Here is a 16,051-nt window from a genome sequence, read left to right as displayed (position 1 = left end):
CCCACCCACCCAGCCCCTTCTCTGGACCTAAGACATCCGAGTAGGAGGAGGGAGGGAAGAGCCCTCCCTATCCTGAGTTCCCTGAGACTTAGCTTTGGCCATTACCACTAGGAGAGTGAAAGAAATAAGATTTTAAGATGAGAAATTAGCAGTTCTAAACTGAATTGGATTTTAATAACTGTAAGTGACAAGATAACATGAAGTGGGGAAGGGAGATGAAAACAGTACAGTTGGGATAGCAGTAATTAGGGAAAATTTCAACTAGTTCCTGTTTATATCACCATCAAATTCATACTAATAAAAAAAAACCATTTTTTTTATTACAGTAAACATCTTTTTACGTATATCATGGTGTACATCTGTGAATATTCTGCTCAGTGTATTCCTATCATTGGAATAACTGGTCAAAAGCTATCGACATTTAACATTTTGATAAATAAAGCCCCAAACTATACATCATCTTAAACTCTTTATACTCTCACAACCATATCTGGGGGTGCCACTTACACAAAACATTAAAGTTTCACAATTTTTAAAATATATATATATATATATATCCAACTTTAAGAAATGAAATTTTATTCAAGTTGTTTTCGCAGGGCTCAGCAAACTGTCACCTCCAGGTCCAGCCCAGTCTGCCACCTATTTTGGTACCTAAAATTTTATTGGAAAACAGCCACACCCCTTCATTTACATATTCATTATGGCTGCTTTTGTGCTCAGAGTTGAGAGTTGCCACAGAGACTGTACAGGCTGCAAAGCCTAACATGTTTAGTGTCTGGCCCTTTAGAGAAAAACTTTGCTGAGCCCAGCTCTAGAGAAGTCAGACTTCAATCCTCTACCACACTGTGGATCAGCAAATTTAATTGCTTGAGCAGCAGTTGGAAGAGTATCTCTGTAGGCTCCTATTCATATTTCTGGTGCCAGAGTCTGCAGGCTCTTGAACATCTGAGGGGAAGGAAATAAAACTAAGTCAGTGCACCCTTTGCATTGTGCTGTGGGGGGAGAGGAAGCCTTGTGAGCCTATTTCCTTGGATAGGGGGTAGGGCAGGGAGGCACCCTCAGCCTCGTCTCCACAAAGGATAAATCCAGGTGGTGCGGAGCTGGTGAGGTGGGGGGCGGGCAAGGTTGTAGGGGCTAGTGCCCAGAGTGGATCACTTGGCCATCTGCAGAAGCTATTGCCCCTTGCACTGAAGACTGGCTTCAATTCTGAAGACCAACAGTTGTCCACTTCTCCTCCCTACCCTTTAGAAGAACCTCATCCTGGCTTAGCCACTCCCACCCTCGGTTGCTCCCAATATCAGGGAGGAGCTTTATATTGCTGAGGTAACTTGTGTTAGAGCAACTGCTTCTTTGTAATATCATTTCTCTAAGAGTCAGCTAACATTTCTAAATTCTGTTTTGAAGAAAGCTGACCTGTTTAACAAAAGTGATTTGTCGGCAGGGCATATTGATCATGGAGTTCCGATATGTGGTGAGACACTGTGAGAAGCATTTTACCAGAAGAGCGGGGCGTCTTCACATCTAAATAAGGCATTTATTCGCGTTATTTCTTCATCTCCGCCACATGCTAGGGTCAGTGCTGAGCACCACATGGAGCTTTGTGTGCCTGTGTGGAGGGAGGTATAGGAGTGGGGAGGCAGTCGGGGCGGGCTAGTAGACCAGTTAAGAATAGGTGATTGTAAAAATAGGAAAAATAGCCAATTTGAAGTGAGCACAGGGTGCATTATAACCTGACCCGACTGTATGGGCTGGGGGAGAGATCAGTGGCCGAGATGTCCAAGCTGAGTTGTAGAAGACAAGCAAGATAAGCAGAGCCAAGCAGGGCGTGGCAAGAGGAGAGGAGGCTCTAGATTGGCATGGGGGAGGGAGGAGCAGAGCAGGAAGGCCTCACGACTCTTTCCTTCAGGCAGTGGGGAACACTGAAGGGATTTAACAAGAAGGTTGGATTGAGAAGGATATTCAGTTGAATGCTTTGGGGGGCGTAGGGAGTGAAAAATCAGAAGGAGAAAAAGGGGAACATTCCTGCAAGGAAGGAACGGACGTGAGCATTTACACATTCGTGTAAGTGGCATTGGTGAGAATGGACAGGAGAGGTGGGGCAAATCTACGGGACTGGATGGTCAACTGGATTGGGAAAACATGGTTTAAAAAGAAGGGGAAGTAAGAATGAATGCTAGTTTGGAGGTTTGGGTGCTCAGGTAATAGGTAGAGACATTCACTGGGATGTGGAACGTGGTAACTAGCTATTGCTGAATAATGTATCTCAAACTTTAGCAACGTAAAACAACAAACATTATTCTCTTACAGTTTCTGGGTGTCAGAAATCCAAGAGTGGATCAGCTAGGTGGTTCTGATTCAGGGTCTCTTAGAAAGTGGCTTTCAAGACATCAGCTAGGGCTGCGGTCATTCGAAGGTTTGAGGGGGGCTGGAGGAGCTTTTTCCAAGGTGAGTCACTCACCACTCACACCTTGGCAGGCCACCTGAGTTCCTTCCTGGATTTGTCCTGGAAGCCTCAGTTCCCTGCCACATGGAGCTCTCCATAGGGCTGCTTGAGTGTCCTTCCAACATGGCAGCAGACCTCTCCCAATGGGTGCCCAAGAAAGAGCAAAGAGGAAGCCATGGTGCTTTTTAGGACCCTACTCTTAGAAGTCACACACTGTCACTTCTACTTTATTCTGTTCTTTAGAAGCAGGTCGCTAAACTCAACCTAAACTTAAGGGAAGGGGAATTGGGCTTCGACTTTTGCAAGGAGTGTCAAAGAATTTCTGGACATTTTTTTAAAACCACCACAGAGAATATAGGATGTAGCAGATCTGTATAGAGGAGATGCTGAATACAGTTTTGTACACGTTGAGTTTGAGATGCCTGTGAGTAATTCGAGCTGTGGACCATAAATTCACTTCATAAATAACTGTATGCCCATCCCCAGTGGGAGAATATGCCACTTAATATAATCTTCTCAACACACAAAGGACTGATAGGTATTAAGGTTTAGAAAACACAGGAAGAGAGTATGGTATATACCCCACAAGCAAGAGGTAGAATTCTCCATGCATCTCTATTCCCAGCCAATGATTTAAATATCTGAAAGGCAAATGGTTGAAATGATATTATGGCCTCCTCCTATTCCTGCTCAGTGTTCCTCAAACTGTAGTGTCCATAAAATTTACTGTAAAGGATTTTATACACAAAGGATTTTAACCACGTATATTATAATTTAGGGAGCAATTCAAGAACTTATCCAAGGGTCATTTGGACTACAAGTAATCTTTGCTACTTGCAGAGTTTTAGAATCTGACCCTGGGTAAGGAGACTGCATTGTGTTCCGCTCCTCTGAGAAGCTGAGAACAGATGACATGGTGTGTGGGTTTCTGCAAAATCCCTCGAGAGGTCGGTGTCTGGGCAAATGCCCAGTGCTTCTCTCCCTTACTTTGTCATCTACTTTCCCTTTCATCACCCCTTTCTTATCTGCCCTGGCTGGCTGGCTTCTAGGGGTCACAGCGCTTATCTGTTCTAGGGCAAGGAAGCCCAGCTGAGCAGCTCATTGTTGCCAAGAGGCTCGTTTTGTGGGCTCAAACCCAGTTTCCTGTTGTGGGACCTAAGCTCCCATCCTTTCCTTGGGATCAGCTTGATTAAGCGGAGTGTGAAGCCCAGTGCAGCCTCTGGCTTGCTTCCCGCAGGAGTAATTCGGGAAGCGCCCGAGGGTCCACAGAGTGGCAAATACTCTTACCTTAAATTGTGCAGCCTACTTTATCAGACAAGAATCCTGAAATGGCAGTTCTCCAACTGTTGGGCTTTAACAGGCTAATTTATGTACTTCACAAAGGAAGGCAGGCACCTCATGAAAAGTTTTGTTTGGTTTTTCTTTCTTCTTTTTATCGCCATTTCTAGAAAAAGCAACTTTTTCAGTCCAGTAGATCTTACCTGATTAGAAGGAAGCCAGGAGAATTTTAGGAATTCTGACGTAAAGAAACTGTCTCTGTATATAATCATTTTTCCTAAATATATCAGCATAACCATCCGATATTTTTCTAAAGAACAATTAACGCCTTAACCTGCTACCCTACCTCTTCGGAGCTATATTTCTTAGTGGCCCATCTTGTCAGAATGATTCTTCTCCAAAAGGCTTGCTGCCTATTTCTAGGCATACATGCCTGTCGGGAAACATTACCATCTAGAAATGCTGGATGTGTGTGTGCCAAGTCTTGGTTCACTGCTTGTTTGCTATTGAAAAGCACCTGATTTCAGGCCGGGCTAATCCTACAACAACAATGAAATCCTTCCAGATTCAGAAATACTGGAAGGATGTAAAATGTAGATTGTGCTTACTTCTGTACCTGGTCTTAAGGAGGCGCATTTAATTATGTCCAAGAGTTTTGCATTTGTGGTTCTTCACTAGGTGGTGTCTTGACTGCCACGGTACTGCATGCTCGCTGCTTTAGGACGAAGCAAAGGTACCAGAAACACAAAATCAGCTAATGCACATGGGATCCATTTTCAGACTGGAGAATCTGTTTATGTCACTGTTCCCCCACTTGTTGGTGTTAGTGAGCATGAGAGGTGGTACGCAGATTCAGTACAAACAGCACTGAATCACAGAAGAGCCTGGTTCTTTTTCTGACTTCTTTGGGTTGAGTTGAAGTCAGCGAATTCAGTCCACTTTATTTTCTAATATCTGAATTCAAAGCTGTTTATTTTCCTTTAGGATTTTCTTTAGCTGCCTTCACAAATTTTGATTCATAGAGCTTTATTGTCAGTCGCTTACAAATGTGTTTCTCAGTTTCCAAATTGTCTTTCATGATTGGTTTCTAGATGTACCTCGCTAAAGTCAGAGATTACGGTACATGTGATACTGACTTCCGGTATTTTATGAGACATTCTATATAGTCAGTTTTCGTAAGTTTGAAAAATATGGTGTACTTTTACTGAGTGCAGATCCATCCATTAGATCAAGCTATATTATTACATTGTTCAGATGTATATCTTTATGCATTTTTTCAGATTGATTCATAAATTCTTGAGAAGTATATTTAAATTTTCCCTCATGAAATTAATTTTTCCTTATAATTTATATTCAGCTTTTATTTTTGGGCTATGTTGTTGAAAGCATGTAGACTCTGGATTATTACATCTTCTGGAGAGTTATCCCTTTTATCATGAAATAATAACTTTCTTAAGGCTTAAGAAAGCTTTTCTGCCTAAAATCTACCTCGTTTGATATTAATATTGTGATGCTTGCCTTCCTGTGGTTAATATTTTTCTGACTTTTTTTTATGCCACTTCATTGTCAACACTTCTGCATTATTATTTTTAGATGTTCCTTTTTAAAGCAACATGGCTACTCAGGGTAAGTGCCACTACCAGCTATGACAATCCCAAATCTCAGTGCTTCCGCACAACGAATGTTTAAAAATTATTCTTTAATCATTAGGATCTCTTTCATACTGTTCCTTTTTGGAGGGGGGTGGGTACTCGTATTGCTAATTCTTCTGTCTGCTGCATCTGATGGCAATCTCTCGTGGTGTTTTTTCCCTAGTGTAGTTTGTGGTTTGGGTTTTTGGTTTTTTGGTGTGAGCTCATCTTTCAGAGGGTTTTTTCTTTCTCCTAAGTGAATCTCCAGTGAATCCTAGATTGTAAAAGTAACACTATCAAGTGGCTTCACATTAGATTCTTCTGGAACTCTAGGGCTCTAGGCCTTCAATGGTCCTAGATGAATTTTAACTTGAATCTCTTGACTTGGGTTCCCTACATCATTCAGGTAATATAAATTAAAACAGGCTTGGCATATAAGTAGCATCTCTAATTCTCATAGGTTGCTCTTCATATTCTACCCAAGATTCCAGGCAGACTTACTTTTCAAGGCCAGAGACTAGAGTTTCTTTTCATCCCCTTTTCATTAAGGGGGCAGTTCTTTAAGGTCCAGTGCCTTATTTAGAAGTTCTGGTCTAGACCTTTCTTCCAGCACCTGGGGGTCACTTCTCCTGTGGAGCCCTAACTCCTGTGTCCAGTCCAAAATCCTGTGGACTCCTTTTTCATCAGCTTTCTGGAGTAACACTGTTTCTGGCACCTGGGGATTTCCTTTGGTTTCTTTCAAGTTTGGAAATATATTAATTACTTTTTGGGTGCTTTATCTTACACAGCATTTTTTCTTTGTATTTATAACGGTACATGGCATTACACTTTGTCAGACACTTTCTAATTTTTTTTTTTTTTTAAGCAAAGAGAGAAAGTCTCAGAGTCAGAGCCCAGGTGTTTCTTCCTTGAATTTAATAGCATTGTTTTATTTTCATTATATTTAATTTATGTGACTATTTTAAGCGAGTGATTTTAAGTCTCCATATATACAAGTGATGCAAACCTTCCTTTCACAATAAATTTACTTAACTAAAATCAGTTAATTTAAAGAAAAACATTAAGTAAATCAACAGGTTCTAGATGGAAAAATCATAAAGATGGTATATAAATACTCAAGTTTATAAAACACTTGAAAGCGTCTTTCTGAGCTTTTGTTCTCGTTTTTTTGAAGTGTTCTTTCATGCTTTAGTAACCCAGACAAGATGTGTACCATCAATATGAGCCTCGGTTGAGAATGTGGGAAATGGGTTTCCCAAATTAGGGCAGAGTATGAGTCAGATATTCCCTTCAAAACAAATAATAAAGGCCAGCTGTACCAGTCAGAATGGGCTGGATTAGGATGTGGTGACAGAGAAACTCAACATCTTAGGGGCAAAACACAATAAAAATTCCTCTCTTCTTTACATATTCAATGAGCTTCAAGTAGGGCCCTCTTCTCCTCATAGCCACTTGGCCACGACCTGACAGTGTCCAACTCAACCACCTGGACGGTAAGTAGCCCATGGCGCCCTCATACTTGCTCATACCTAATTCTTTGGCCCTACACCTGCCACTTCTACTCTCATTTCATCTCTCAAAGCAAATCACCTGACCACCCTAATTTCAAAGGAGAGCAGGAAAGTACAATTTTATCATGTGCCCAGAAGGCCAAGAGCCAGAACTATTTGATAAAGAGCAATAAGGATCATAAAACCATCCAGCAAACAAACAGTTCTGGATCCATCCTCTAGATGGAGACATGGAGCCGAGCATCTGTTTGGGAGGTCAGCCGTAGAAGAATCGGATTTGTATTTTACAGTTCCCTCAGCCTCTTCGGTAGCGCCGTTCTGTATACAGAAAACCCCAAATTAAATAGTGGCTATGGATGTATAAGGTAAAATATTTATCTTCACTCTGGACTGATTTGTTACCTAATAGATCCCGAGAGGCTTACATTACTGATCTTAAAACTCCATCTTGCTGAATTGCCAACAACTCTGGTTGGCTATGTCATTTCTGTAAATATTTACGGACCCAAAGCATGAATGTGGTTGAAGTATTTACAAGGAACACAACTTACGTTTTTTTTTTCAGGTTTGTCTCTGGGCTATTTTGGTTCAGCGTTCCTTCTCTTTCCCTGTGGGTTTCCTAAAATGTCCCTATGGCCTTCTGTAATATCTGTAGTTTGTGAGAGTCTCTCTTCTCTGGTCACCCCTGACCACAACCTTCAGCTTTCCCTTCTCCCATGCATGCCAACACTGGCTTTCCAGCACCTTCGTAACAGGGTCTCTGCTCTGTGTTGCAAAAAAGTAGTGAGAGAAAAAGGCTCTATTCACTAAAATCAGTGAGTTCAAGGGCACTTACAGGCTCTATGGAGATCTATGCCGTACTGAAATTTTCTCTTACCCAACTTGTAGTAACCTTCATTATGTTTTGTCCAACCATGACACATACTTCAATTAAATCCGTAATCCTGATACTATGTCTAAAATGAGGTAATGTAATACCTTAAACTTACTCAATGCTTTATAATTTATGGAGTACTCACATGTATTATATTTATTCTCCACAGTCACTGTGATATTAGGTGTTTATTATCTCTATTTAAAATCACAAATGTGGTTGGATAATTTTCTCAGAGTTAATCAGAGTTTGTCAGTACTAACACAGAATATAACCCAGAACTATAGCCTCATACCTAGGACTCATTCAATTATTTCATGATGTTGCCCATAACTTACAAACAGTAACAAAACCTACAAATCTTTTTTTTTTAATTGAAGTATAGTTGACACACAATGTTACATTAGTTTTAGGTGTACAGCATAGTGATTTTATATGTTATGCCATGTTCACCACAAGTGTGGCTGTCATATGTCCCCATACAATGCTGTTACAATACCACTATATTCCCTATGCTGTGCCTTTCATCCCCGTGACTTATTCTTTCCATCACTGGAAGACTGTGTCTCCCACTCCCCTTCACCCATTTTGCCCATCCCCCAGCTCCCTCCCCTCTGACAACCACCACTTTGTTCTCTGTATTTGTGGGTCTGTTTCTGCTTTTTGTTTGTCTTGTTTGTTTATTTGTTTTGTTTTTAAGATTCCACATATAAATGAAATCATATTTGTCTTTCACTGGCTGATTTCACTTAGCATAAGACCCTCTATGTCCATCCGTGTTGTCACATAAAACCTACAAAAATTTGAGACTGATACTATCTATTTATTTTAAAGCTCTCATATTTATTTTTGAGCTAAGGCTAGCACCCTTATGTGCTCTGTGAAGTAGGTACAGCTATGATGTCTTTTTTTTTTTTTTAAGGTTGACTCATAGAGGACTAGACAAAATAATGTACATGTGCCTTTAGGTAATTTCAAGCTCAGTAATTCAACTCAACACATATTTATTGGGCATTGACCTCTACCAGGTGCTGGAGACAAAATAGTAGAGACGGTCATGGTTTCTGTCCTCATGAAGCTTCAAGGCTAATACAGCAGGCAGTTAGATGACAAAAAGAACTACAATCATAATGGATAACTTTTCTTTTTTCCTTTTAGTGTTAGTTTTAGACATCACACATTCTCCCTCTTTTATTGGTGTGGAAACTGAGACACAGAAAGATTAGACAACTTGCCATCGGACACACAGTGAGTGATAGAACTAAGATTGGAACCCAGCTGCTCTTACATAGCAATCTGCTACTTTCTAGGTACTGCAGGGTGTATGTCAAGGAGAATACACACAGATTACTTCACATGACAAAGAATCATTGTAAAAAAATCTGAAAAGCTGCAGCATCATGGAAAACCATCCCTCTGGGTCCCAGGACTTTCAAACCTGGGGCCTAGCACAGGTCTTCTCTTTGTTCACCACCCCACCGCTATTGCTGGATAATTTGGTTTGCTGCCACCCAGTATGGTGTCTCTGTTTGACACCGCTTATCTTGTTCCTGCCCATATATTATTGTCTTTGACTAACACACCAACCTCTTGCTCACTGTCTTTCTGCCAGGGTGCAGGATTCATTTTAGGGAACACACAGGATAGAAGCCTCAGCAAGCGTATGGAGAAAGAAACTCCCTGAGGTTGTGTTTTTGAAGGATTCTTTGGGGTTGATGGGTAACAACACGGGCATTCAGTTCTCTCAGGGAGCTACACCGAGTGATCGGTTATAGTCACTAGTTTAACCCCATCGTCCCATTTCCACGAGAATGAGGCTCATCTGTTCTGTTCCTCTATATCCTCAGCACAGAGTAGGTGTTCACTACCTATTTGTCGAATAAATGAAGCACTACGTCTCACTAGAGACGAAGCATTTTTTTTTTCATCATAGTGCTTTGCTGACAATAAGGGCTTTGACTTGAATCCTGGAGCTTGATCATCCAGGTAAGCAAATTCCAAATATTCAAGTGGAGAAAAGTGTCAATAACAGGGAGGGAGAGATTAAATTTAGAACACTAACACAAAGGTTTATCATGCTTAAATTTAGATTAGTGCCTATATCACAAGGACTCACCCTAGATGAGTGAAGTTACATGGAAGGCAACAAGAAGAAAAATATGTTCTCATGATAAGTGGGGATGTACTAAACAAGGAACAGCAGGTAAAAATAGGTCAAGGGGAATTCACTGTGATCAGTGGTCAGCTTCCTGTGAGAACATATACATTTGTCACAGTTTTCTCCAGTATTTTCCTATTCCCCTACGGTCCTGGGCTCAATACTATTTAGAGAGAAGAGATGGTGTCTTGTGACCAGAAATGTCTTCACCAACATATAATTCACCACAAATCTTTACATATTCAAAGAAGGATAGGAAATAACATCAGTTGGTGCCTTCTTAGCAATGTTAGGCACTTTACATTTATTGCTTAATTTTTCAGCAACTCAACGAGCTAGATGGTATATCTCTGTTTTACTGATAAAGAGAGACCAGAGTCTGCTTTCCTCTGCTGACAGCAATTTTATATGCTCAAATTTACACAGAGGAAGAGATATATACGAAGTCAGGTCTGTCTTTACTCCAAAGCACATGTGTTTCCTCTCTTGTTGAAAAAGTATTATTAAATGCCCACCGTAAGTATATTTTATTAGTTATTTGCTTTTCCTGTTTCTGATTCTTCCCTTGGTGTGTGCTTACTTGTGTGAGCTAGTAGGAGAAATGACTTGCTCTGTACACAGAGTAAGATGGGTACCCATGGTTCTCATTCACAGTAACTGCAGAAAGTCTTTATTCTAAATGGGGCCACTTAACGATGGCTTCAGTATACATACTTGGGTTTATTCCAAGCGAGTTGAAAATGTTATCCTGGAATCTCTGAGTTGCCTTTTCAGAGAAAATTAAATCCCACACAATTTTTTACACTCTCTGCAATTTTTTTTTCCAGACTGCCGTCAGAGGATGTAGGCATGGACATCCCCTTTGAGGAGGGAATGCCGAGCCCCAGTGCTGCAGACATGAGACCTGGTGAGAGGAGCATTTGTTCATTTCCTTCAGCACTAGTCTGTATCCAGACCTTGTCATTATTCAGTGAGAGAACCATTTCCTATGCATCCAACTTGTGATTTCAGTGATAAAAGTGAAGAGAAAAAAAAAATATGTGTGAGGAGGGTGTTAGGCTGGATTTGGTTAATTTTCGAGTTGACTTGACCACTGATGCTCACTAGTGTGGGCCACCTTTGACCTCCTGGGCCACAGCTGTAACCACCAGTATGTGATAAGTGGCTACCATATATCAGAATACCAGATTCTAACTAACATCGACATTCCCCAGATTTGTACTTCAGTGTGAGAATGTGTGAAATTAAAAAACGTGATGTCAAGAAGGCTCAGTATCCTGATTATTCAAACAAACAAACAAGTACAACCCTACCTGCCAGGGGTTTCCAGCTCAAGGCACATATAAGAAGAATTTTAAATTTCCAGTTGCATCCTACTCTCACTTTGTACTAAAGTCACTCTGTGCACTGTACCAGCTTTCGGGATCATGCCAAGATCCTGAACCCTAATGTTATCAGCCAAGCCTAGAATGAAGCAGGAAAAAGTGAGTCAATTATTTATTTATTTTTCAGTGCAAGTACTTAAAGTGCATTTTTCAAGATACTAGTCATGTGACATAATTTTTTTTTTTTTTTAAAGATTTTATTTATTTATATGACAGAGAGACACAGCGAGAGAGGGAACACAGGCAGGGGGAGCGGGAGAGGGAGAAGCAGGCTTCCTGCGGAGCAGGGAGCCCAATGCGGGGCTCGATCCCAGGACCCTGGGACCATGACCTGAGCCGAAGGCAGACGCGTAACGACTGAGCCACCCAGGCGCCCCGTGACATAATTATTTTTAAATGTTCTCTGGTCAAACGAGCTTGGTAGCCACTGCTCTTAAAGTTTCACAATGCATTTGTGAATGATACAGGTATTAAGGCTATGGTTATCCTATATGGTAGTGGTTCACTACATGTGGCTATTTAAATTAATGGAAATTTAAAATAAACTTGAAAAGTTCAGTTCTTCAGTTGCACTAGCTTCTTTTCAAGTGCTCAACAGCTATATAGAACATTTCTATCATCACCAAAAACTCTTTTGGACAGCACTGCTCTGAGAATATACTGTACTATAGAAACCTGTACTATAGAATATACCTGTACTATAGAAACCCAATGTTTTTCAAACTTACTGGTCAATAGGAATTTTTTCAAGTATAATACATAAAAACATTACATGGAACATAGTTCGGGTGATGTTCTATACAGAGAAAAAATTTTAATGACAAAGAAACAGAATCACTTTCCTTAGGACAAGACCAGAGTTACAATTCCAGAATTGAGGGGTATACCAGATGGCCTTTGAAAAATTTTGTGATAAGTGGAAGTCACAGTAGGGGCAAGGTGCAGATTACATTGAGAGGGTGGGAGCTACTTCCATGAGCCTTAACATATGAAGACTATCACTTATGATGTAGGAACCAATGTCAAGAAGTATTAGCATAAAAGGTAGTGACTACTTGAGCAAATAATGTAATTTGTGAAGATACCCCAGTTTTATTTAAAAAAATAAAATAAAATAAAATTCCAGTCAAAGAAAGATCACTACAGATCAAACACAGAATTGTCAGGAACTGCAGAGAAGTATTTTGGGAGTGCCCATGAACATAATAGATAAATTTCTTATCCTCCATTCCATAGGAGTGAAGTCTATAAGAACCATTATGAGATCTGTGTACACTTAGCTGTTTTTCTTATGCATCATAAAAATTCAATTCATTGTTGTATCAGTGTCAAGTTCTGAAACCTGAACAAGGCAGGTCTGAAAACTGGTTTTCTGCTCCTTTTGCAATGGTTCCCACTTTTTATTTCTATGTGGCCAGGACTGATGTGGCTGGGATGAGCCAGTACTGAGGCCTGCTGGTCAAGAAGGGGATCCAAATTCCATGTAAGGGTTTTTAGCAGGTGTGCCTTTGTTTAAAGGCCTTAAAAATGTTTTTCACTGGGGCCCACCCCCACTGTTGGCAGCCATATATATGGTCTAATACTTGATGTTCCTATTTTTTTCTTCTTTAGAACCTCCTAATTCTCTGGATCTTAACGATGCTCATCCTCGGAGAATCAAACTCACAGCCCCAAATATCAATCTTTCTCTGGACCAAAGTGAAGGGTCTGTTCTCTCTGATGATAACCTAGACAGTCCAGATGAAATCGATATCAACGTGGATGAACTCGATACCCCTGACGAAGCAGATTCTTTTGAGTACACTGGGCATGGTAAGTCACCAAGTTGTCAAGGCCAAAGTTATGTGAAAAGTGAAAGATTATCTAAGTGGCCCTGGGAACAATCCTCCTATTTTGTTGCTGGTGGCTCCTTTCTGTGATTTCTAAAAGCTTTTGTTTGTATCTCAGGTCATAGGTGGCTGTGATTGACAGTTCAGAATATAATAGAACAGGTGTGGTTCACAGAGATCATACATACCCACTGCTCCTTTGTTAAACGCTTATTCTTGGCAAGCCTTGTGGTAAGCCCTGGGGTTGCGGGAAAACTATTACATGCTGTGTTGTAAGAAAATTGGGGCTGGGTTTGCAGAGAAAGAGAATTGAATCTGGAAGATAACATTTGGAGCAGAAAAATTAGAGCTTACTAATTTCTCTGTACAAGCTCCCCCTGTCTGGAATGTTCTTCCTTGAAGATCATTCATGGCTGGCTCCTTCTCTTTATTCAGATCTTAATCAGATGTCACCTTCTCAGAGAGGCCTTCCTTGACCTCTGTCACCAAAGGAGCTCCCCACCTCCCAACCTAGTCACTTTCTATCCCTCTACTTATTTTATTTTCCATGTGTCAGTAATTGAAATCCTATCATTTAACTATTTGGTTTATGTTTATTGTCTTTCCCTTCCCACTAGAATATCTGCTTTGTGAGGGCAGGGACTTTATTCTGCTCATTGCTATATCTCCCGTAAAATAGAAAGGAAGGAGGGATGGCCTCGGGGTGAAGAACAAAAAGGAAGACATGTAAGAGTTGCTGGATCAAACACTGACATTCCTGATAGGAATATCAGTCTCACTTTAGTTCTTCCTCTTGCTCAGTAAAATTGGGTTTGTTAAGAAATTATATCCAAATACAAAGCTTTTGCTTTATAAAATGGCATTCCATAGTTTCTAGTTTACAGGGTGGTATTCTCTGACTTTATAATATTTGAAATTCAAAGCAGGAATATCCTGGACAAAGCCATTGCTTTTTTATACATTAGGAAAATTATTACGGTCAAAAAACAAATGCCACAATATGCAATGATGTCCTGACACTTACACAGTGTCATTCCTAGGAGAACATAAGTAGGAAATTAGGAAATTCATCAAATTCGCTCATTAATTCAACCAACGATCATTGAGCCACCAGGACTACCACCATGACCAGCATGGATTCAGACCCTGCCTTTACAGAGGCTAAGCCTTAATTTCCCCAAGTCAAAAGAACGGGAAATGGCTAAGCTACCTGTTTGACAGTTTCTTCTGTTTAAGTAGAGATTTTATATTGCACCGTGGCCGTGTTCTCAAATTTCTGCAGTCATCTGGGTATTCGACCCTGTAAGTGGAAAGACACAAAGGGAAGGTGAAAGGTTTTGAGTTCATATTCTTTCCTCCCATCCCCGAGACTCTTCCCCAGCTACTCCGTCCACCCCGGCGGCCCCCGGCTGCCCCAGCCGTTGAACTGCTAATACCTTCCCACGTGAAAGAATCCTCCCTTGCCTCCCATCCCACAGAAGACAGCTGCAGCGTGAGCTGGCCCCTCCCTCTCTCCCCCTGCACTTCCCTGTGCCCTAGAGAGAGCCGTGTCACACCACGTCGGAGCCTTTTCTGTTTATAAATAGCAAAACTGCCAAGCGACGTGGTGGTAGCTGAGCGAACTGGTAATTAAAGCTGCCCCTGGCTGACACAGTTCCTTTATTCCATCGACACAGTTTTGTTGAAGGAACCAGTTTCACAACCACAACCCTACATTTAGGTCTTAAATTCAAAGGATGGAATTTTAATGTAAGTTGAATTGTAAAGCCCACCTTGATTTTCAAATGACAGATGTATGGTCAGATGCTGTTTTAAACCAACAAAAACATTAAGCTTGAAGAACACAAAGCGCATCTGAGTAGCTTTATTTTGTAAACAGGCAGCGATAGATAACAGACTCTAGAAGAGAAGTGAGTTCATTTTAGTCCCAGAGTATGAAATCAATGCTTGAAAGCAGGCATGTTTGTGGGTTTCTTGTGTGAGCATTTGGAACCAAGTGTATACATCCTAAACAACATTGGAGTTTTGGAGGCACTGTGTTTCAAAATGTTTGGTCAGTGATTTCTTTAATGAACCCTTTCCGAGTGCTTACTGTGCACCAGGATTTGGGCTAGGTGCTTTATAAATATTAAGTATATTAACCCTCAGCTCAATGAATGTCAGCTCTATGGATAGGTATCCTGTTTACCCCATTTTAAGATGAGAACACTGAGGCACGGGTTAAATGATTTACCTCAGGTCACATAGCTAGTAAATATCAGAGCCAGCATTCAAACCCTGAGTTGTTGTCCTTGACTTCTGGGCCACGCTGCTTCTCCAGAGCATACTGACGATGAATAGGAGATGTCTTTTACGAGATGAGGCTAACACTCCAGAAGCCAAACCCGATGTCCCTACCCGTACATTTATTTACATGCCCTTTTACCTGGCCATTTTCCTGATTTCAAGGCTCTTACTTTACCAAGCACTTGAAGAACTTTCATGCCATTTGCCTGTTTTATTCTGTAGCTGATGACCAAGCATTCCTGGCAGATTATTTGCCCACAATGTGGTTTTGCTTATGAAACGTTTTTTGAATCTCACCCTCAAAAGACATTAAATCGATCTCCACTTCCAAGCAATTTTCTTTAATAATCGTGTCCAAATAGTTGGAAAATACCATTCAAAGTACCAATATAATTTTTTTTTTTTTTAAAGATTTTTATTTATTTATTTGACAGAGAGAGACACAGCGAGAGAGGGAACACAAGCAGGGGGAGTGGGAGAGGGAGAAGCAGGCTTCCCGCTGAGCAGGGAGCCCGATGTGGGACTCGATCCCAGGACCCTGGGATCATGACCTGAGCCGAAGGCAGACGCTTAACGACTGAGCCACCCAGGCGCCCCTCAAAGTACCAATATAATTAAAGCTTGACTTCTTCTGGTACTTAAGTGCCAGAGAT

General features: G+C 40.9%; 1 protein-coding gene across 1 annotated transcript in view; it reads left to right on the top strand.

Moving 5' to 3' along the window:
- PRUNE2 (prune homolog 2 with BCH domain) overlaps window positions 1-16,051 on the top strand; it is a 200,847-nt gene that overhangs the window by 157,354 nt on the left and 27,442 nt on the right. The window contains exons 10-11 of the mRNA XM_021689387.1: window positions 10,726-10,805; window positions 12,895-13,095. Coding sequence (XP_021545062.1) covers window positions 10,726-10,805; window positions 12,895-13,095 — 281 coding nt within the window. The remainder of the gene's footprint in view (window positions 1-10,725; window positions 10,806-12,894; window positions 13,096-16,051) is intronic.

The sequence above is a fragment of the Neomonachus schauinslandi genome, chromosome 13 (genome assembly GCF_002201575.2).
Source record: "Neomonachus schauinslandi chromosome 13, ASM220157v2, whole genome shotgun sequence".
Taxonomy (NCBI): domain Eukaryota; kingdom Metazoa; phylum Chordata; class Mammalia; order Carnivora; family Phocidae; genus Neomonachus; species Neomonachus schauinslandi.
The sequence above is the reverse complement of the archived record's forward strand: the minus strand, read 5'-3'. Positions and strand labels throughout refer to the sequence as shown.